Below are 23,308 nucleotides of genomic sequence, written 5' to 3' on the forward strand. Positions count from 1 at the left end.
ACTTAATAACTCCGTATAGGTCAAAAAGACAGGCTTATTCTTTGTATGATTTGACGTGTAAGGTCCGATATGAGAAACATACCGCTTCCACGTTTGCTTTGGTCAAATCTCGGTGCAATTTCCGTAAATGAAATAGAGTGAGCAGCACACAGATAACATTTATCACGATCCATAAAACGTTTAGTATGTAATGACGGAATGGGCCGTGAACCAGGGGACAGCTTGGGGCGTTGTGTCCGGTCTCAGTGTTTGCGGCTAGGGCTCCGCTTAGAAACGTTGGTCCGAGATTAATCGTTATGCTGGCAAACCATATCATGAACGTTCCAAATAATACACACTGTTGAAAAAGAGGAATAAAGATTATCTCGCATCATTTTTGTGCCTTACCTAGTTTTCTCAATGTCTATCCATGGTATCGATTTTGATTAGGTTTTTCTATGGTTCCTCTACTTTACAAGAAAGTTTGCTTCGAGAAATTGAAAGCTGTTGACGCAATTGCTTGGAATATTTCTCTTTCATTTCGGAACTTGGAGATTTTTTTGAACTGGGAGTAAACGTAGGTACTAGAACTATCTTGCGAGGATCGCTAGAAAAATTCATAGAAAAACTCAAACCAAAAAGAGAATTGGGAATGCTTTATTTCTTTGATTAAGCAGGCCTTAATTTTTCCGAAATAGTTTTTTCCAGCTTAATTACAAGGGGAAGGCAGTCAAGGGTTCAACATACTGGGTGAGGGTCACAAAAGTGACTCACGTACAAGAATTGAGTCATTACTCTGTGGTACGAAATGAAATTATATAAAGTTTCTCTAACATGCATTCTTGATAAATTCTTGATCCCCACATGCCCTTGACGAATAACACGGTTCTACAACAAAATCGCTCTACAAAAAAAAAAAAAAAAAAAAAAAAAAAAAAATTATTGTACATATAAAGGCTTTAATGTGCTGAATCTACGTCTGCTTTCCATTTTTTGCTGTCACGTATATATTACATGATATGATGTTTTAAAATTCAGAGTTTCTTGTGTTTTGTTTTTGGGTTTAACTACTTACTTTTACGTTACTTTAATCTATTTAAATAGTATCTGTACATACAAAACCAGGTCGAACTGAATGAAAAAGAAAGAAAGTTGTCGCCTAACGTTGTTTTCACATCAATGCGTGCCCCTGTACAGATCTCGTTGTGAATTCATGTCCCGCAATACGAAGAAAAAGAAAACTGCAAAATAACTGGAACGATACCAGTAGATAAATTTTCAGACGAATTCAATCTTTATACGTTTTAACTTTATAACTTATTTTTATAAATGTTGTTGCTATTATTAGTGTTTCATTATAATTTTCTAGCAAAATTAACGTTTTAATAATAAAAAAAAAAAAAAAAACATTGCATGAAAACATACGCGGTACATATCTCTTATTATTACATTTCGATTCAAGAGCATCAAATCTATTATAATTACACATGCTCTTGAGAAGGAGAAAAAAAGTTTTATTTTGCAGACCAGTGTAATTATTCTTGAAACAAAAGGGCATCGGTATTAGAGACTCGAGTTCGGACATTGACTCTCGTAGGTAGGTGCGTTGACTTCGATTCTTTGGAAACCGAAGGTGTAGCGGCCTCAACCCTTTTTTACGGGAAACTTTTGAGTGGTCCAAAACCAGTATATTAAACCCGTGATTGACCCGTCATTGGGCGCGTGGGGGCGTAGAGACCCCAGGCCTTTCATTTTTTTCTCAGTTGCTACAAAGAAAATTTCCAGCGCTGCCATAGGTGGACCTCCCAGGAACCTTCCAATTAAGCCATTGCTAGCGTCGGCGCGCTGTTTCGTCATTCATTTCGCAGCCATAAATCATTAAACGTAGTCGGGGCCTCTACGGACCCCACGCGTGTACCAGCGTTACTGTTCGTGCTGTATAACGGGAACGAATATTATCTGTGGTACAGAACTAAACGTTAAGACATTTTTTTGTTTGGGTCAACTGAAATTTTAACGAAATTTGAAGATCATATTAATGACATAATGCTGAGAATTTATAAATATTTATTTAGTTTTTTTTTTTTCTCATTACTTGTACTTTTTCATTGGTCGAAAGAGGTTCTTTTTCTAAGTCAATAAAAACTGTACTCATTTTTTGTAAATATTTTGCGCCATGGATTATTTTCTTTGTTTATATCTTCGTCTCAGCAACTATGCTTAAAAAGAACCATTTTTATACAAAGACATAATATTTTTTTTTTTTGCGTTATTTTTCATAGTGGTCAAATTTTCAGGTTTTGCGACTTCTGAGATGAAATATTGTCTACTTATGATAAGCGATAAATTTGAAATCTTGAATCCGTAAATCGTTATTGCCAGACGCATAGACAACCACAATTTTCAGTACAAAACCTTTTATTGATATTGCAGTTGAAAATATTGCATTAACCAACTGGGGTCTCCGGATACCCCAAACGAAAGTTGACGCGTCTAATAAAGGATTAATAAATCCGACCGAAATCGGTCACACGCAAGTTTTGCCGCCTGATTGCTAGTTGAGCTGTTACAAATTCATACTATCATAACGGATGCTTACAATCGATGTTAGATGATTTTTTTTTTTTAATAGTATTCACTTATTTCGACATCCGAAAATATAAGCACATGGGCCAGTCCACCAATTATCGACAAATGAACGGGACGTCAAAAAATCGATATGTCTAAAATTTTTACCTCTTGAAGTGTGTACTAAGATTAAAAAGTTCACGAAGTTTGAATGCCACATCGAAGTTTATCATTTCAACCTAATTGAGGATGAAACGTGAGTTGTTTTCGTATCATTATCGGGATAAAAAAAAATTACGAAAAAATGGGTATCGTATGTGAAAAATATGATGATTTGCATTACAATTTTTGAGAGTCCCGTTTTTTATTTTGCTGATTTATAATTATGCATCTTAGAATTTCATAGTCCGTTAGATTTGCAATGTATTCAATATGCAATGTTTGACTACCGCCGCTCGTAAAATTTCAAATTTAAGGAATTTTAAATTCTGGATATTTTCGCGTGTTTTATTAAGTAAAAAGGAAATTCGCGGTGGCCAGGTAAGCGAGCAAATATTTACACGTCGCGTTAACCGCGGTAATTTCAATCGCACTTAAAACTTGTAGCTTTTAGGGAGAAGGATACGCTTTTAGTCTGATAGCAACGGTCAAACGTAGTCGAATGTTTCCATGTAAGTTCCGACCCCGACAGCGGATGCACGTGGAATAAAGTATTCCAACGTGAGGCAGTTTATTTTATAACACCTCGAAAACATAAAAGTAAATAAATAACGGTTATAGTGTTGGCAGTCGTGAAATTTAGGTTTTTCACCGAATTACGGGTCTTGGTTGTATATATTACTGGGGCTATGGGAAAAAGAGAGTTGGCGCTCACTTGTGACTTTTTTCACGGCGGTGAAAAAACTCCGCAGCTTTTCTATAGAAACCAATAAAGCTGCGCTCATTACGATGACGTGACAGTCAATGGTAGGCATTCCTTGCATTATTTCCTGCATTATTTCGTTAATGTACACCGTTTTACTTATAACATGGCTGAAGTAATGCAGAGAATATCCATAGCAACTTTAAAAGGACTTTTATCGGACGAAATATGACGTAGAACGTGTGATATGAAGAATATTTGCCACTTGTCACTCGAATTACACTAGTTATGTTCATGGTGAGCAAAATTTCAAGCTGAAATGGCGCAGCGTTCGTGTTGTTCACTACGAAAAAAAGTGTCCGATAGAGTCCCCGTAACAGGCACAGTTGTCTATTTTCACACTACAAATGATCGTTAACGGTAAAAACAGAGAAATAGAAAAAAATATAAATTCTTGAAGCTTACGTTTTGAATACCGAATACGTACATATCGTCATCTTCGCTTTGTTAGAATGAATTTCGCGCAAATGGAATGAGTATTTCAACATGACAAAATACATTTATATAAACATGGCACGTGTCTCTAGGCCTGTGACGTTTTGTTGTATAGTTGCATTAACGGACAATAACAGAGCGATCAATGGTCCTACATACAGTTGATATTGGATATCACGAGATGAGAAATCCACCCTATACCTAGCGGTTTCACTACGTGCATTACTTACTGGTTAAAATTCATGCATTTCACCTGAGGCGAGTCCATGAGGAGGGGAGCGGTGAGATCGGCTTCTTCCTCACTTTCTGGAAATACGGGACTATCGTTTAAGACGGTGGTAAGCATATTCACCGTTGAGACAGTGACCAGTAATAGAAATGCGGTCTCGACAAGCGAACACTTGTTAACGGGCTGGCAATTCAGTATGCTCAACCCAAGAGGCAATAAAATGGCTGCCCTTGCGCAGTCCACCATTGCCTGATGAAATAGTAGCCCTTGGGACCATCTGCAACTCAAATATATTGTTACAATATTGCTTGTCTCGGCTACTGGAGTTGCCCATTCCCCAAACTCTACTGTAATATCTGAAGAAACAGTCGCACCCGTCAAAGAAGACTTCCCCAGTACGTTTTTCCGGTATTACTATTTCTGGTATTGCATATCTCTTCCGGCAACTCATTTTTCAAAAAGTGATATAACAGGAGTACAATGAAGTATTGGGAAAATCTTATTGATGTTTCGAGGTACTCTTAAATTTTCGAGAAATGTAATAAATCGAACCACCTAATACACTACAGTGCAGGTTTATAAATGATTTAATACGAGGGGATAGGCAAGAAGTCAGGAGATAAAATTGTTACATATTTTTCTTGAAAGGAAATTCTACGATACTTCTGTCTTGCGTAATAGTATACCATGTATAGTAATGATGTAATAAAAGGCTCTAGCTTTCAACTGATGCTTCATTTATGGCGTGTAATATAATTATACGTATCAATAATGAGAAACTACAGAGATACAAAGACATGATACATATGTATATACGCATATATCTATTATAATACATATTTATTACTGTATGTAATGGGTACATACTACGTATAAAGTTTTATTGGGATATGAGCTAATTCTTGCGTCAACTGACTTCAACAAGGCTTTACAAAACAGGGTTTAGAGACATAATAACGTGTAGAAATTACCAAAAAAGCCGACATTCTGTCATTTGTATGTATACCTGTTCATCACGATTTTGAACTTTTAACTCTTAATGTCATATTTTATCTACTTGGCTTTTCATGACTTGCAAATGCGAAGGGGAAGAAAAGTGGACCGCCAAAAATTTGCAGCGCGTCTATAACCTTGTTGCTGGATTCAGTGATAATTATGTTTAGTAAATTCACATTAATTTATGAACTAACAATTAAGTGATCAAAAAATTTGTTATTCATCGTACAACATTTTTTTTTTTTTTTTTTTATTCGAAGTATTTTACCGTTAAAGTTCAAAACCATAATAATATGTTTCGTATGGTGTCATTGCTGAACTCAATAAATTCTACAAAGCCAGGGGATTGACCATGCTGTAATTGTCAAAATGAAGGAAAAACGAAAAAGTAGAAAGAAAATTTATTTATAGTTTTGTGGTTTACATATGTCTGTTTTAGGCATGTCAGTTTTATGGTTCCAATTTTACGACAAATAGGAGTATAGGTTTCTTGACTTAACTATTCATGTATTTTATGATATTCGTTTTTATATTGATTTTTGTCGTATATTTTTGCATATGTATAATTCTTTTTGTTTTCTGATTTTCTATTTAAATAGGCTACGTTGAAATTTTCTCCTTTCCTCTCGCAAGACTTTTTCTATGCATTCCGTTGGAAAATAACTGTTACTTTAAAATTCTTTTTTTTTTTTTTTTTTATCTATCCTGCCTAGAAATAATAAAGTATTATTAAGTTTATAGTCGATTCCGGGTGAAGATGTATTCACGTTAGCGTTACCAAGCTCTCGACGAACAATGCAATACTAGATTAAGAAAATGAATATCACTAGACTTTTTACGTATTCAACAGCCTGACCTATTTATTGTTGGGACTTGATCGAACCGATAAACGCGTATGCGAGGAAAAACCGAAAGACACGTGTAACGCTGGCGTGTTAGCATCTCTCTGTTATTGTAGGATTGATAACTGGTACTTATACTACCTTCGGAGATGACGTTTGGCTAATATTAAAGCCATCAGAATGACATTGGCGCCCATTCCGAGGGCCCCAAGACTAAATATAACTGTAGCTTCAGTTATGCCTCCAGGATGGCACTGAAATACTTTCGTGGCATTTGAGGTTACGTTATATGGAGCCCCGATGCCAAACCTCAAGTTTGCCCCAATCATAGCAGCAGCTGACCCTGAAATCCAGTACAAGTTTTCGTGGTAATTCGTTCTACCTTTGAAAATGAGAGGGAACAATTTTACATATCACTCCCGAACAAAATCGATTACTATTCAGCCTCAACAAGGAGTTTTGCAGTTCTAAACACCAATCTGTTCCAAAGAATTATGAATCACAACCAATTTTTCGAAATAACGTATACGGGAACAGGAAATGCTCCGAGAAGGCAGTGTGTACTTAATTAAAGGTTGGGCAGAAAAATTGTAATTTTTTTTCTTATATTATATTTCAAATCGATACGGCACCGAAACAACGTTTTGCATGTAGACTTTATTAATCAAAATTATTGACAGTACCTATCAAGTCATGCTAGTTTAAACGCGTTTTCAATACACGCTATTCTCGAGACGTCATTATTCAGTACACTAGTATGATAACGTGTCAGAATATGGATTGCGTAAGTTGGAAAACTAGCGTAAAGTTAGATTAAGTATACTGAATAGTGATGTTACGAGAATTGCGTGCAAGCGACCATTCAAAACGGCTCGGACTCTTAGAATCGTAATACGTTTCACTAATCGTAATAATCTTGTAGATTTTGCAAATTGTTACTTATAGCGTAACTTGTTGAATGGATTAATTAAAAGATGTTCTCAGATGCTAAGTAACCCAAGTTTTTCTAAGAATATCGCAACAGAGAGTATTGGCTAATAGATTATACGAATTGGAATTTCGAATTTAGGGACCCAATAAGAACAGTTATTATTAAATTTTCGTCAGGGAAAGTCAATGAAGGAGATGATGTTTGAGAGAAAGCAATCAACGACTCGGCTCTGCCCAGCCAGCCATCTCCGGGCTTCGATTTATTAAAACAAAAATATTCGGCAAATATTTGATACGATAGTATAAAATTATTACCGAAAAATGTAATAAGTTGATAGTATTCAACTGTATAAATCATTATTTCCATCTTAGCGACACGTCCGTCGTCCAAAATATTAATTAATTTAACGATTAATTACATATATGCCAGACCGCTGTGTACGAATTCTAATAACAAGTCCTACTGGTGACACATCCCATCATATAGGCAAAAATGATTACACGACTCTGTCTGCATATCGAAATGTACTTCATAACCAAGACTAAATGTTATTAATATGATAGTGTCACGTGGTAAGTGCGATTACGATTATTCGAAGTGTTGCACATGTATAGCACTGTTACAATACTTTACATTTTTGCGGAAATTACAATTTTTGGAACGGAGATTAATTTAGGTTAAAGAGAAATATACAGGTTGATGAATTGTACAATGCAATCTAAAATACACCAGACTTACAACTTATGAGTTTCCTCAGCGCTTAGGTGTTGGTTACATGACGATCGAGGAAGACGCGATCTTCTTACTACGAAATCAAAATGTATGACCTAACTTATTTCAATGTCTTACGGGATCATCCTAGTGTAACGGATCGAAAAATAGATAATTTTTGCAATTTTTTTCTCGATGTTTTAAATATGCTAACCAATCTCGTTTTTTAATGTCAAATCAAAGTACTCACGAAGAACGGTAAAGAAATTTTTGAACGTTTATTTTTATTTTTCTTAAATTTGTTTTACAAGGTTGATAACGACTTCGAAAAAAAGCAGTCTCCGCGGTGGACCTGGTGGTGGCCGTAAAAATTATTTGAAACAAAATTTGAAGAAGATTATTAATCGGTATTAAAGCTGCTATTTTGCTATGGAGGTTTTTTTCAAAAATGAAAATAGATAAAATGACCGTCGTTTAAAAAAAAAGTATCGAATTCAGCCAATTTTTTTGACAGTTTTTCGTTAAAAACGTATGAGGGTTTTAAAGACAAAAGAACCTTCCCTAGCAAGATAAAGAATGGCGTGAAAAATGTGCTTTGAGACAGATAGCTATGAAACTCTTGCTCTGAGTGTCCACCGTTCTGAGAAACCACGTTTCGAGCAAACCGTTATAAAATGTAAAAAAAAAATTACTCTGTTCTTCACGAATGCTTTGATTTGACATGACTATGAAAAAAACCAACGAAAATCAGCGAAAGTCAGCTATTTTTCGACTAGTTACATTAGGATGATCTCTTAAGTAGTATGAATCCAACATAAATCTAATTTTGATTAGCATTGTAGAAGGCATGCCGTTTTTTTATTGGTTTCTTGGATCAGTAGCTCCCTCATTCTCTTGTCAGTTCGACTCTAAAGAAGTTCTCGTCAGAACCATCCGTCTTATTTAACATCCTAATACGAAATGCTAAGCGTCGTGCTGTGCACAGTCACTCGATATAGGTAGACGTAAACACTTATTCACTTCGCGATTAAAATATTTCAAAATAAACGTCTCCGGGTCCCGCAGTGAACACGGCTAAGCGGCAAAAACTATGGAAACAAGGCTAGGCAAAATACAAAACTGTCCGTATGATAAACAATAAAAAACCCGTATAGTAAACCAAAATTCATGATTTATAAATAAGATTTTTTTGTACGGTAAAATTACCAGCAGGCAATTATGCATTTCGACTGTGGAATTTGGAATTGTTTGAAATTCAATATTCAATCAAGTTCCAAATTGTAATTTTACAATTAGAGGTGAGCTTGGATCTCTAAATTCTTGCAAATTGACAAAAATTTGACACAAATCTGTCAAACCAGCATTGTAAGAGATTTTCATTTGACAATAAGCTTTTCAGTTGAAAATGTCATATTAGAAGATGGTTTACAGTCCAGATCAAAATATGGTATTTTCTGTTTTATTTCGAACGATTTTTTGGATATTGTCCCTTTAAAAATCATATTTTCTGCTAATATGGAAGTGAATTACTATGTTGCTATTGCAAATAACCGAAATTTTTGTTTGGGAACTACCAATGTTGAGAGGGTCGCAAATCATTACAGTCGCATAAAACTGGATATAACGAAAGATGTGAAAGTGAGAAAATCTTGAATAACTTTTCAGGGGTGTGGATCGCGCCAATGTTCTGTGGAAAACCCGTTAATTGGATTTGAAGGTAGAAAGCGGCAGGGGATGAGAGTAGGTAGACAAACATACGTATATTCATCTGGCGGCTGCCGCGAGCCCGGCAGTAGCGGGATTCTGTAAAGCCTTATTCATTATTATTCTTATTATTTTTGTCATCATTATTATTATCTTTATCAGCAACTTTTTAAACCCAACCGTAGAAGCCTCGAGCCTTCCGTAATTTCAGCCACAAATAAGCCAACGAAAAATATTTGATCATTCGCACTAAGGTTCTGAACCGCGTTTTCGAAAACTATGTACTCGTATCAATTTCAAATAATTCTTTACGTTGCGTACATTCATAAAATTCCTACAACTTGTGCGATGAAATCGAGGATGAAATATGTTTTTCTTAGCCTGGGCGGCAAATTTTTTTCCATGATCGTATAATAAAAAAATAACAACGGTTGAGATCTACCGAATGCCATAGGATGCACAACAATAGTAAGATTTTGATGTCATAGACGTCCGTATCGGTGGTTTAATATATAGGCAATGTCGTCTTCGCAGAAAGGTGAAAGATGGAATTGTTGATTTAGTAATGCAAAACTTCCATTCAAACCAACGGCAGTCAAAATCCTTCAATAACTTAAGCCTACCCCAACAGATGCAAATATGGAAACACACGATCGATAAACTTTCTCATGATCAAAACAATAATTGATATTTTCATTCTGTTTGAGTTCTCTGCGAGGTATGTGCAGGTGATTGGATGGGAGGAATAGGATTTATAATAAGGGAGTGAAAAGAGCTAGAACTTTCGTTAATGGTCGAGAGTTGAATTCTACCTTAGACCTTTTGCCACAACGTCTGCAGCATGAACCGACATGGTTTGTTTGACAAGTTCAACGCCTAAGGCGCGGCCGTTGCCATCTTGACACATATTCGAGGATCGAACCGAGAGGTTGAATAAATTTCATTCAGCGAGAAAATATCCAGAGAATCGACCATAGACGCTACTGCAGTTTGTGCGCTTCTTCTTTTTCTGAGTCTTTTTTCTTGAGGAAAATTATGCCTCGACTCGTTTTCACTTATCTCTCTACTCTCAGATTTAACGATACTAGAAGCGCCGCGTTCGTGTCAGATACTAAATTTTCAGATGATAGAAGCCGAAAAACTAGTAACTAAATAGTAGCACAGCACTATACTGTGACTGGCACGAATCATTTCGATACGATTATCTTAATAATATTTCATAAAATTAGCTCCGAGAGTAACAAAATTAGTTGACTAATGCATGCATGTATTTCATTTTTCAAATATTGCTTCTTCAACATCCGGAGGTTCGTTCGCATTTCTTGTCAGTAACTTGATGATACAACATTTTTTTCTTAATACTCCCTAGAATACTTTTTCATTTATCTCATTTGTACGGGATAGAGGAGAGGTATTGACGAGCGGCTGTCAATACATCTCCGTAGCCACTCGAGATGTTGTTTCGGGTAACTTTGGGTCCGATCTCGTCGCTGCTCTTGAGTCAGGGAATGGAGGAAGAAGTAAGAATTGACGCGAGAAGGATGTATTCGAATTCATCATGGTTTATTGGAATGGTAAGGAGTATAAATGTGTAGACGAAGTGGATCTTAGTTATGAATGTTCAAATTGATAATTGGAGAATGGTTCAGGAATTGGTTTGTTGAAATTTGGAATTGTAAGTTGGAGTGGAAGGTGACTTGTCGGGAATGGATTAAAAGTATTCTTGATGAGAGATTGATTAGAAGTGTACTTGGTGAGGGTAGACATAGAAGTGGTCTCGGAACAAAGAGTACGAGTGCAGGAAAGGTGCGAGAATCTAGAATAGCGGGGAAGAGAATTAGCGGAATAAGGGCGATAACGAGTGGCGTGAGGCTGCATGGAAATAGGAGGACAGGTTATAGACCGTAACATTACTGTATGGAATATGGAAGAGTCAGCAATTAGATGCAATACGTGGATGAAGAAGATGGGGAAGACGTGTGGTGGTACGCCGGTCGTAACATGATTGTTACTATTAAAACCCAGCCATTGTCATTATTAGTAGGTATATATATAATAATGATAGTTCTGTTGTGGCGTTACCATATCGCAGTCACAATTGTCATAATCAGTAATCTTAAAAGCGTTAAATCTCCCAAAATTTTAAAGATATCAAGAAAAAGAAAGGAGTTTGCAATGGAAAGCAATGGTAATATCTAAAATTATGCAACCAGCTTTACATACAGCTCCCTGTTTGAATTTCTTTGTATATCATTTCCAGATATCTTTATAAATTATGTTATACACCATATTTTAAAATCGTCAGAAATCACTTGGAATGTTTACACGTTTAGTCTCATTTGGTACCGCAAAAATGACGCGGTATTGCAGTGAAAAACTTGACGGTAGTGTAGGTACTCGATATCTCTTATAACCAAAACGGGCATGTTCAGACACCAAGTACATGAATCACCGTCAACACTCTTGAAAGCATGAAACTTTGTCTAAAAAATATAGCCAACTCATCTCGTTGTTTTCCACATGTGTCAATGAACGTAAAAATCACTTATCTGTACCAATCTAAAACGGGCAATGTATATTCAAATCAATTCCTATTCGATCGGACAACCTTTCGTCTCAAGCCGTTGGACACGCCATCCTTATATACGTATATGAGTGTCTACTTTCACCTTACCCTGCGTTTTTTCTACTGGGAACCGGCGTGTAAGGATGTTCGAGATTTACAAATTCGCATTAAACGGACCGAGCGAAACGATTTGCTCTGGTTTCTCAGCTTTTCTCTTTGTTTTTGGCAGATGCTACTTGCGAGAGTTCTAATATTCCTGTAAACTATAATAGCAAAGCAGTATTGTTTATCTTATTTCCTGATGTATATAGATCATGATTGATCATAATCCATCATTTTATTCGAAAATCAATGTTCTACAGCTCGCCCGAAATGAATTTTCATCAACATCGATTATTTTTGAACGAATCAAAAGTTTACTAATTATAACCTGTATAAATTTTGCATACAACGTCTTTGTAATGTGACTTGATGAATTGAAGGCCTACGGAAAAACTATCGCTAGTGATTTATAGAAATTTCGTTTACAAAAAAAATCATCCGTGTTATTTATGACAATTGTATAAACGGTACTTTGGCGGTATAAAAAAAGGATCAATCACGTATACGGGTCATTCTCTCAAATTCTGCAACAGTTTTCTACCTCACTTCGACCAATTTGATCCTAATTGTATCCGTAAATAGTATATCACAAAGGACAACTGCAAAGTTTTAAAAACTTTGTTCGCTCCTTGTTCAGTCAGAATAGTCTGCGATTTTTTCGAATGATCGAATCATATCTGATATCATTCCGTTTATAAATTTCAGTGCTCCTTTTGTACGTAAAAAAAAGTTAAGGATAGTGGCTTTTCTGAAAAAAAAACCTGAGGGTTGTGAAACAAATTATTATCTTTTACGCTTAACGTGAAGAAACCGTGGCTAATTGACTAAACTATAATAAGTCGTTTGTCACATCATACGCTGCCTATTTTCCTCTTCATTTTATATTGCTTCGGAAAATTTATAACTTTCCTCGCAAAATACGGCCTTTTCGAATTCAGGAATTGATAGATTTTAATTTGAAAAAAAAAAATCGCTTAATCTACGTATTATCAACATAAGTCATGACTTCGGTAAATGCATTTAGTAGATAATCACATTGAGAGAAGCGACATGGGGAATCCCACTATTCAAATATAGTAAAGGACTATTCGTATCGTTCACTTAAGCATTGTACATTGAAGAATTGACTTTTTTCTACAATTCACAATATGTGCTTTTTTCGTACACATAGTTAGTCATTATAGATATAGTTGATCAATCAAGGTTAGATTGTTACCGCGATATCTACTAAATTCTGTAGTTGAAATATTTTCATTTTTACTAGATATTTCTCTTACAATTAGTGTGACTATCTTACCTCCCAGGATTACCGAATCTTCGATATACCTGCAGCTGATTGGTTCAATACCTTGGTGTTTAGATATACGCCCCATCTTTTAACATTCTCCATTGACCTTAATATTAACCCCGGTATTCCTACATCATCGATTTTCTTCTCATCGCTCTAGAATCTCGCGGAGTTGAAGATGGATACGAATACGGAAGGGGAGGGAGAAGCTAATTGACTTTATCTAGCCCACAGCTACTTCTACAGCCCTTTCTGTAGCGTATAAAATCTTATTCCTTACGTTTTACTCACAAGATGTAGTTGTGGAAGTGAGAGTTCCTCCTACTGCTCACAAGGAAGGTATCCCAGGTCGATCTCGCCGATTTAATTTCTTTTGTAACGTGTTACAGTAGACTAAAAACTAAGCGACATGTATTTTTTTTATCCGACCATAAATATTTGAAGGTGGCGAAATCAATCTTCAAAGTAAGGTATGTCAAGAGGTGAATTGGCTTCTTCTTCTTTTTTTTTTTTTTTTTTTTTTAAATATTGAAAAAATTACGTTTTTCATTTCTCGTTATCAGAAAACTTTTCTAGTTAGATTGGTTGAAAAACATTATGTTCTTATGAGTGAAACTGCTAAATCACCCCTTGAAATGCCTTAGTTTGGAGGTTTGTTTCACCCCCTTCAAATGTTTAATGGCAGATAAAAAAAAATATTGTCGCCTTAGTTTTAGTGTACTATAACATATTACAAAAGATATCAAGTCGGAGAGATCGACCTGGGATACCTTCCTTGTCATTTACGTTTATCCTCGACAGTTTAATTGATAATCATGGAACGTCTGATTTCATTGAGATATCCGTCTGAGGCGATTAAAGCCGACCATTGGCGATAAATATTTATACAGCAAATATTATTAATATGTCAACATTGCGTCGGGTTTCTGTAATTCTCCTCACTCTGGCGAAAATAAACCTGCACCTTGTATCTTGTACATCTAAACACTGCGTAGTTGTCCGCCTGCCTGCCTTTGAGTTTCATATCCAGGGTATGTACTGAGCCTGCTGGAATCTGGAGGATATGAAACTGTAAAATAGTCTCGTATTGCGAGGGAGTCCCAATACCTACATTTTCCATCTCCCAGAGCAAACCTTTCTCTACCTCTCACCGTAGCTTTTCCAGACTCACGAGTATTCGCGTTCGAAATAAATTTCCCGACGCGAGGTTTTCAAAGCCTCGAGTGTATCTTTCAATATTATGCTCTCACTCCGTCAGCTTTTAGCGAATCCGTTCGTCTGTAACCAACCTCATACTTTTAGCCGAATACATTGCAGTCATGTGCTACGTATTCAGCAGATGCTAGCAAAGTACAACGTATTCACTTATGTTTCAGATATTTTCTCTCGCGAACCTTTATGCGAAAAGAAGCTTAACAGAAGGTATACACATTTATTCTTTGCCGAATAGCAGCATTATACCTGCAATATAGGTACGGGTAGAGATTCGTGGTAGATAGTTTGGATTGTAAGCGTGACCCAGGATTGCCTGGGACGGCTGTCACGTAATTCGAACCAAAGTCACACGTCGACGGTCGAGTTCCCTAGCCGGGAGGTCGCTGCTGCAGCAACCGGCTAGGGAACTTGACCGTCGACGTGTGGCTACAGCTTCAATCACGTGACATCGGCGCCAGCCAATCGTGGGCTGCGCTTAGGATCTAAACTACCCTGAATCTCTACCCATTTTTACATTGGCATATCGCAGGTGATTAGCAACGAATGAATAATCCTGTAAATCCAACGTGAGCACTTTCATGGAAAAAATAAAATTTAATGAAATTGTAGAGAATGGCTAATCTATCGGAAGAAATGCCTCTTCTTCGGTAAGCTTGCAATTTTTTTCCGTCAACTTATCAATTGTACAACTAATTATTCCAATACAGCAAGAAACGTAGAGGCTGGTGTGGAGATGATTTTTTAAAATGCAAAATTAGCCAGATACGAATTCGATCATACTACACAGTAGACCTTGGAAATTTGTACACTAAAAGACTTGAAAAATATTTCAGAAATTCAATTCAGCTTATGGCTGAAATATTTTTTTTTTTTAAGTTTGTAATTTTATTTCTCACGTTTTGCAGAATTTAATACTTTTTACTCCAGAATATTACTTTTTAACCATGCAATTGCTTGGGAAGTTAGAACTCATATTTTTATGCGTATAAAAATATGAGACTCATCAGTTTTATTTAGTTCAGTTGAAAGATTCACTAGTATATGTGTCGGTTGATGGGTATTATCTCCTCGAGCAATCCCCTGCGGTATTTTTACTTCTTCGACTCGACGAACCCGTGTCATAGTGTAAAGAAAGTTACTTTAAACTATTGTTTATATATACATTCTAGTTCATTTTTATCTTCCTTATTTTATTATATTTCTATTACTCTTTTCAATCTGGAGCGAACTATTCAACGCGGTTTTATCTGACCGGGCAGCTGTGAGATTTGATAAGAAATCGAAGGTGACCCGCGTTTCCTGAACATTGATCATACCTCGAGGTATTTACTGATTCTCTGTACTCTAGAAGCACTTTTTATTATCGAACTTGATTATCAGACCTGACAGCTTACCCCATACGATTTAGAATCGTATCATTATAATTTTGTAGTTAGTTATGCAGGCGACATGTTTCAGAAATATGAGTTCGCTTATTTTTAATTACTTTCACCCTGTGAAAATTCGAGTTGATCAGCGACTCCCAAAGCCTGTGTCATCCTCGTAGATTAAAATTAATAGGCAAAATTGATACTGATTTAGCACTCAATATCAAGTAAGCACTAGATAGAAAACCAGTATAGTACTCATATGACTCGAGATTTCGAAGAAGTAACAAAATCCTGCAGGCATGTCTCAATTTCTGAATATTTTTTGGCACTATCATTATTTTGAAATTAATAAATTTCCGCCAAGTTTTCCAGAGAATTCACACACCTATACACGAAACGTAGAATTAATCCCAAAATCCTGTTGATTTCGACCCAAGTAGAGAATTTATAAAATTCAAAAACATTAACTTATTCTCAACAATAAAAAAGTCGGGAATTATTCAGACCTTGTTCTTTTTTTTTTTATGCGCGAGTTTCCTACCTTAAATTCTCTTTGTGGGGTTAATTGTAAGTCGGGTCGGCCAATATTGCAGGGTTGACCCGAGTTGGATTAAGTCAATTGCGTGTAACAGTACTCTTCGTATAAATGTGAGTACATTACGCCTAAGGTTACCTACATTACCCTCAGCATTGACCGTCGAATTTCAGTGCTCTATTCTTAAAATTGGTTAAAAGTGTCAAGTTTACTTCCAAGTTAAAACCTTTGGTCCTAGAAATGTTTGAACCTAGTAAATTGCACTTTTACTGCATCACACATTTTCCGAGTACGGTAAAATGCTATTGGAGTGGAACTAGCCATAGTATGTAGCCAACTAATCAATTCATTCGATTATATGAATAGGCATTAAGGTGGTCCTTAAGAAGGTCATTTTTCAATTTCGACTGGCTCGTCCTACAAACCAGTTCCAAATAATTCAAAAATAATTCCGAGTTCAGATTCGTAAACAGTGACTTCAAAAATCCATGAGTACCGAGTTTCACCAAAATCGAACGATTTTTAATATTTCGGTCCACCATGTTGGATTCACGATTTTGAATTGTCACATTTTGAGTTCAGATTCGTAATTAGTGACCCAAGATACTACCTTGTACCAAATTTTATTGAAATCTGTTAGCCAGATTTAATATCCCCCTGAAAGGATTAAATGCGGAATTCCACTTTCTTTTGGACTGGACTAAGAGTTGGGATAAAAATCTGAAAAAGTTGAAGAATTATGTTTGAATTATTTGGAACCGATTTGTGGGGTGAACCCGTCGAAACTCAAAATTGTCCTTAGAAACCACCCTAAATTGGTCATTTACCGTTTTTCTATTTGAAAAAAGTTTTCAATCATCGATGTTAGCTTTCATTCTCAATTCTTTTTTTTTCTCATATTTTCTTTCTTTAAAGCAGCGTGGAACATTCACTGCACGTGTACTCGTGTTATTTTGTACTTATAAATCTCTATAGACATAACAATAATGATAATGCTACAAATAACAATGATATTAATAAAGTTGATAACAATTTTGATCATAAAATACGAGGTAGTAATAGGGGGTTAGTCACTGGTTCATTTCACATAAAAACGTGTCAAGTGTTTGTCTTGCACTTACCGGCAGCCATTCTTCCTTCCCTTGATCTTCGGCGGCAGGGCACACAGAAGAGAGAGGAAAAAAATCAAAGACAGCCGAAGAAAAGAGATATGAGAGAAAGGTTGGTGACCTGGTGGGGGAGAAAATAAGAGAGAGATAGACAGATGACGGCAGAGGGAGAAAGATATGGAGCAGAGTTCTCCGTTCCTCTCCTTTGTCTCCACTTTTCCTGTATATAATGGTCTCGCAGGTTTTCGTTTTCGTTCTAATTGCCCCGGCGTCGGATTGCAGCGGGTTTTAGCAAGAAAATGGTGTTTCTCAATCGATCGGGCTGCAACATCTCTACTGGTATATTACGTTTCCTTTTATCGTCAACGTCTCTCTCTCTCTCTCCCTCCCTCCCTCCCTCTGGCTCTCTCTCTCTCTCTTTCTCTTTTCCTCCCCCCCCCCCCTTCTCTCTTTCTTTCTTTAGATTTATCTGTACCGAACAGGTCAAATTCCTCCACCTCGATACCTTATCGATCACCAGGAGGCTGGAACAATTAATACCGCTAACCGTATCTCCAGCGTTTCTCTTTCGGCGTTTTGCCAAGTTTCAACAGTTCACTCCGCGGAATACGTACGTGCATAATTGGTTTTCATCGCATCGGCAACCGTTATATGGTCAATGAGGCATTTCCTTGACTATTTCCTCTCCTATATCCACGCTTATCCGTTGCTTCATCTAATTGTAGTTTCTCTCTTTTTCCTCTATCGTATCGGTTTCTATACACTCTGAATCATGCTGCGTTACAAGTGCGGAAAGTGGGTGATTAACGATCAATGTGAAGTTTACAGCATAAGCCAAAGAGGCGACTGCTGCGTTCACACTATTTCTCGTGGAAATGCGGCACTGGTATTCGTGTGAACGCACTACTCGCATTTAATGCTCACACTTCGAATTTCGTATTCATCGGACACCGGCCACTCTCCGGACTTGTGACACATTTTATTATTCTCTCTCGGTGTAAAGGTGTTCGCCGTATCGTATGCTTTTCTTCATTTGTATTCACATTTCTCTTCTTTTTTTTTTCTTTCGTTTCCTCTAACCTCTTCTGTAAATTGCGCCACTGTATTCGTGATTACTGGAATAGAAAAAAGTTGTACCATTTTGTAATAATTCATTATAAGGACATCGTGACACATGTATACAGGGTCATTTATTCGTTGCTGATCCCAATATCTGGCTGAGAGAGAGTCGCTTATGGAGGCGCCATGGCGCTAATAAAAACAGCTACTTTACTCGCATGCGTGTTCAGCAACGAATAAATAATCCGGTAGATACCAGGGCTGTGTGATTATTCAGCCCTTTCCAATAACCTTTTTTCCGGTTGATTAATTAAATGGGTACCTGGATCGTTACAGTTATTTTCATAAAAAATCATTGTACTTTTCTAACCATCGAACATTGCATGTACCTCCACCCCTCAAAAAAAAAAAGAAAGATCAAAAAAGCACACGTTGTTCAAATTGATTCTTCTTTTTCGGCAAATGTCAACAAAATACCAAACGGATAAAAATTTTAACGAGGGTGTAAAGTTAGGGTCGATTTTTGCTCATCGGATGTAACCGCAGTAGATCTTGCGAGAAATAGGCATTGTGAAAATAAATGAATCGTAGTCGACCCAACTACATCATGATGTTGGATACGGCGAAACCAATGGCATAGTTGAGTTAACCTTCCCACGTAGTTGAAAGTATTTCGTTGAACCAACTACGCTCGTATTGAGGAGAAACATTTTGGTACACGAGCGAACTAACTTATGTTTTTCATACAGAGTTGAAACGGTAATGTTACTTGCTGATGAAATTGAATAAAATGTTTAAGTCACTTCGAACGTTGTGCTTGCTGTGATTATGTGCAAGAAAAAAGTTTAATTTAAAACATGATTAATTTTCTTGATATGCCATATATCTCACACTATTGAATTCCAGACAATCATTGTGATCCGCCAATCGATGAGCAACGCATTTTTCATTCTGGAAAATCATCGCACTCGTAAAGATTTAAACCCGAGATTAACCTTAGTGTTTGAAAATACGTCAATTTTCAGCCCGTCGTTCGAAGCTCCTCGATTATTTATTGTTGTTCAATAAATATTGTCGTTAAGGAGTTTTGAGCGTGGTCGCACGTGATTGATTTGAGAGTTTTCACGAGAATCCATCTTATTCTTTCGTACAACAACGATTCAATCAGAAATTTTTTGGGACATGATCGTTGCGATGGTAGGAAACGTGCTCTGGTCGAACGGCGAATTATTATGTGTTAAAATACACTTAAAATTTTAAGAAGCTTCGTTGTTTCTCTCCCTATCAAAAAAAAGCACCGACAATCATCTTTTTTAGACCTCTAAATCAGGATATTGCCTTAATTCACTAGTCCCTCCATGTCATTGCGTGTCGTAGATCACGTAAAAATAGATCGGCAATGGAATGCGGCAAAAGGTGTTGAATACCAAATGGACTCCGATCGATTTTCGATATTACTCATGACGGTCGTTTTAGTGAATACGTCCTTCCTGGCTAAGTGATCCGGGCCAAGAGAGCTGTCGTTAACGTCAATGAAGCTTACTAATCCTTTTCGTTTATTCTGTCCCTGGCATCTCTTTCTTCTTTCCTTTCCTCTCTCCTATCTTTCTTTCTATCTCTTTACACATACGTCCCATAAATGGATTATTAATAATTTGGCAATTCGTAAAAAAAAGATAGTCCTTTCGGACCCACCATAAACTGTTGTTTTTGTGCTAAGAATTTTTGAAAATGTTTCCCAAAAAGACTATATATTGTCATACATTTAAAAAAATCTGACCTCAATTTTAAGGCCTGATATTGTAAGTATGAACGATTTAAGGATTTAACTGCGGGGATCCGATTTGGCATTCTAAAGTAATTTGAAATCGAAAATATTATTCGGAAATTGTCAAAATTAAAAATTTTATTTTTCAAAAACTGAGATAAAAGTAAAAAACAAATATCTGTAGTATGTACTTTGCCCTAAAAAATGTAATAAAAAATTAGCAATGAAATAGAAAGGAGTTACGGTCAGACGTTTGTCCAGTTGGTACAGGAAGCCCTTATACATGCACCCGAGTAAAGTCGATTCTGACGTCCCCAATTTTAGCGGGTCAGAAATAATATTGGCAGTACTAGCGTCTAACTTATACCTATTGAATAAACCGCGTATTTGTACCGTGAAACCTTTTGTCAACCTTCAATGCTATTCTTTTGCCTACGTGCCGCGGGGTCTCCCGAGTCGCGACCTCTAGAAATCGCAATTTTCTGATGCAGCAGGGATCTTACTTTGCAAGTCAGTTTCACAGGTGGTTGTTCAGTATTCAAAGGTCCCCCCCGTTTTCGCTATCGCGTAAGTTACACCTGAATTTTGTGGACCCCTCCTTGGCACTAATAGGTCCGTAAGATTTGCATAGGATTACCCACGACACAGGTTCTCTGAGAGTGAAATTGATTCACATAATTTTTAAAACGTGACACCAGCTTTCTTCGCCTTGTCGTATTTTTAACAAGATATAACTACTTGATTGGTCAAAATCAGGAAAAACAGAATTGCAAAAGTTTTCGAATACGTGTACATAATGTACCGATTGTACGAGCAAAAAACTTTAAATAATATATCGTCTGTATCTGTCGCGTAACGATCAACGGGGAGCCCAATGCTTACGTATTGAGGTTTATTACTCGGCATGTTATTTGATGCCGAATACCGTATTCAAATGACATCTCAAGCAAAATGAAGGTATTGAACTTGATATCGAATAAACTGTATACTACGATAAACTGATCGATACGATGAACATTTTTCCGTGAGATAATTTTGGTAACCGATTGAAAACTTTCTTGCTTTTTCTTGTACTAAGAGTCGGATATAATTTTCTTTTCACTCGATGATTGAGCCGAATCAGCCACAACAAATACAGTTATCAGTCTTGAAACAGAAATTGGAACAAGTCCTCTTGACCCCTATTGTATCGTTTCAATCGAAATATTAACGCGATATTTTTTTGTCTACATCAATGTACACGAAAACAATAATTACCCGGATATGCAAGTACTAGTGGTAATATAGGGAGAGTAAGAAAATTTGTTTCAACAGTTAGAATTTTGCAAGTTCAACTAACGGGTTTACCACATTCATAATCCCGCTTGGCTATATTTGCAAAATCTTGGCTATTGCAGTGAGAATCCTTGCTTGGAGGGATAAATTTTTTGCTGTCTGTATATCGTATTAACACTAAATTTTACCGATTCAACGAATTATTTTTTTCCGTGTATAGAAAATCAAAATCTATATCTTATTAAACAAAAATGTAACGTTAAATGTATGTTATTTTCACATCCTGAAAACGTAACACTTGCAGGTATTATTTATTAAGTAGCATTGTCGCATGTCGAGCTATGTTGCAATGAAAGTTAGTCAAACCGATGTCAGTTTAAATAAACTCACGTCATTCAAATTAGATATAATACAGCCTGTTGAAGCCGGTCATTCAATCGAAAACAAATAATTGGCATTCCCTTCGAAGCGTGCAGTAAACGCGCGGAATTCATTCCGTCCTCCTCGCCCCGAATAGCTGCATACGGTGAAATTTGTCGAGACACCCAAAGCATCCCCGCATTTCAGCCAATAAAGGTCAATCTCTCCCTGCTGCATTTCACTCACTGCCGGTAATATTTGAAATGGTTTCATTTGAAATAGGCATTTAAAATGTAAATGTCATTTTGCATTTAACATTTTACATGTTCTCAAGGTAACCATTTAAATTATGTTTTGTCGAAGTATTTTACCCAGAAGTGATTTCACTGTTCACGCTTGCCCTACGTATTGTAGTCGAGCTATATGTCGTCTACGCTCAAAGGAAACAACAAAGTTGCTACACCATTTAGTTATACATTCGTTACTTTGTTTTCAAAAAGATTCAATACAATCGGGAAAATTGAAACGCTCGCACAATTATTGTTTACGCAATTCTTGCAATGCGAAATCTTTGTGGGACATGGCAGTGCTATTTTGATGATCTCTACGTGAATACTGTGTGCGGTTCAATTAATGCCATTCGACCCTAATTTGTCACTCGGGATGATTATGAACTCGGACATCTTTCAAACGCCTCGTGGAGTCCCATAGTGTCTTAACTTTGCCGATGTTTTACAATATTTAAACAATAAGTTTTGGTTGGGAAAACTGAGAGAGCTTTTTCTGCGATCCTTAAACAATACCTAGATATTTTTTTAGATCCTTTAAACTCATTGTCGAAGCAGGATATCACTTTTTTGGAGCTGGGGTGAATTTCACCCTGTATGACCGTTACGTGATTCCCCTGAAATTGTGACCAATTAGGATTATATGTATTGACAAAAAGCTTTCCTGGATTCATTTTTATAGTACAAAATACCTGATTTTCTGAAAGTTCCGTTTCGAATGAAACTTAGCACTTGACTTTAACTTTCAAAGTCAATTCGCAAACACCGTTTTTATAAAGAAACTTTTTCGTCGGTATTCGGAACATTTACAACGTAGGGTGGGCGCACCATTTGAGGCTACTGCACTATCTTTAACTACCCTTGCATAATGTTTTACTTTTTTCTGGTCCTACAAATCTTTCCAATTATTGAAATTTATTACGAAATCATACCCTGCAGATGATATTAAACGAAACACTTTGGTAACCAATGGAATAATTAATTCTAGCCTCAGACATTAAAAAAAAAATCGGCAAAATCAATTATCATTCAATTTTTTGTAACAAAGCTGCTTAAT

The 23,308-nt window shown here is 36.5% G+C and overlaps 2 protein-coding genes across 5 annotated transcripts in view; one reads left to right on the forward strand and one right to left on the reverse strand.

Annotated features, from left to right (window-relative positions):
- The window catches only part of LOC107222848 (midasin), a 124,436-nt gene that overhangs the window by 51,359 nt on the left and 49,769 nt on the right, over positions 1 to 23,308 (forward strand). The window lies entirely within an intron of this gene.
- LOC107222849 overlaps positions 1 to 23,308 on the reverse strand; it is a 59,397-nt gene that overhangs the window by 28,327 nt on the left and 7,762 nt on the right. Inside the window, exons 2-8 of one of the 4 annotated variants that reach the window (XM_046730789.1) lie at positions 18,427 to 18,617; positions 18,117 to 18,277; positions 17,978 to 18,026; positions 17,515 to 17,540; positions 6,113 to 6,314; positions 4,158 to 4,410; positions 83 to 337 (exon numbers count right to left, since the gene is read on the reverse strand). In XM_046730789.1, coding sequence (XP_046586745.1) covers positions 83 to 337; positions 4,158 to 4,410; positions 6,113 to 6,314; positions 17,515 to 17,524 — 720 coding nt within the window. In that variant the 5' untranslated portion in view covers positions 17,525 to 17,540; positions 17,978 to 18,026; positions 18,117 to 18,277; positions 18,427 to 18,617. Of the gene's footprint in view, positions 1 to 82; positions 338 to 4,157; positions 4,411 to 5,629; positions 5,839 to 6,112; positions 6,315 to 17,514; positions 17,541 to 17,977; positions 18,027 to 18,116; positions 18,618 to 23,308 lie in introns of those variants that run through there. The other 3 variants (XR_006902727.1, XM_046730795.1, XM_015662370.2) reach the window with 3 other exon arrangements.

Source organism: Neodiprion lecontei, chromosome 1 (assembly GCF_021901455.1).
Source record: "Neodiprion lecontei isolate iyNeoLeco1 chromosome 1, iyNeoLeco1.1, whole genome shotgun sequence".
Taxonomy (NCBI): Eukaryota; Metazoa; Arthropoda; class Insecta; order Hymenoptera; family Diprionidae; genus Neodiprion; species Neodiprion lecontei.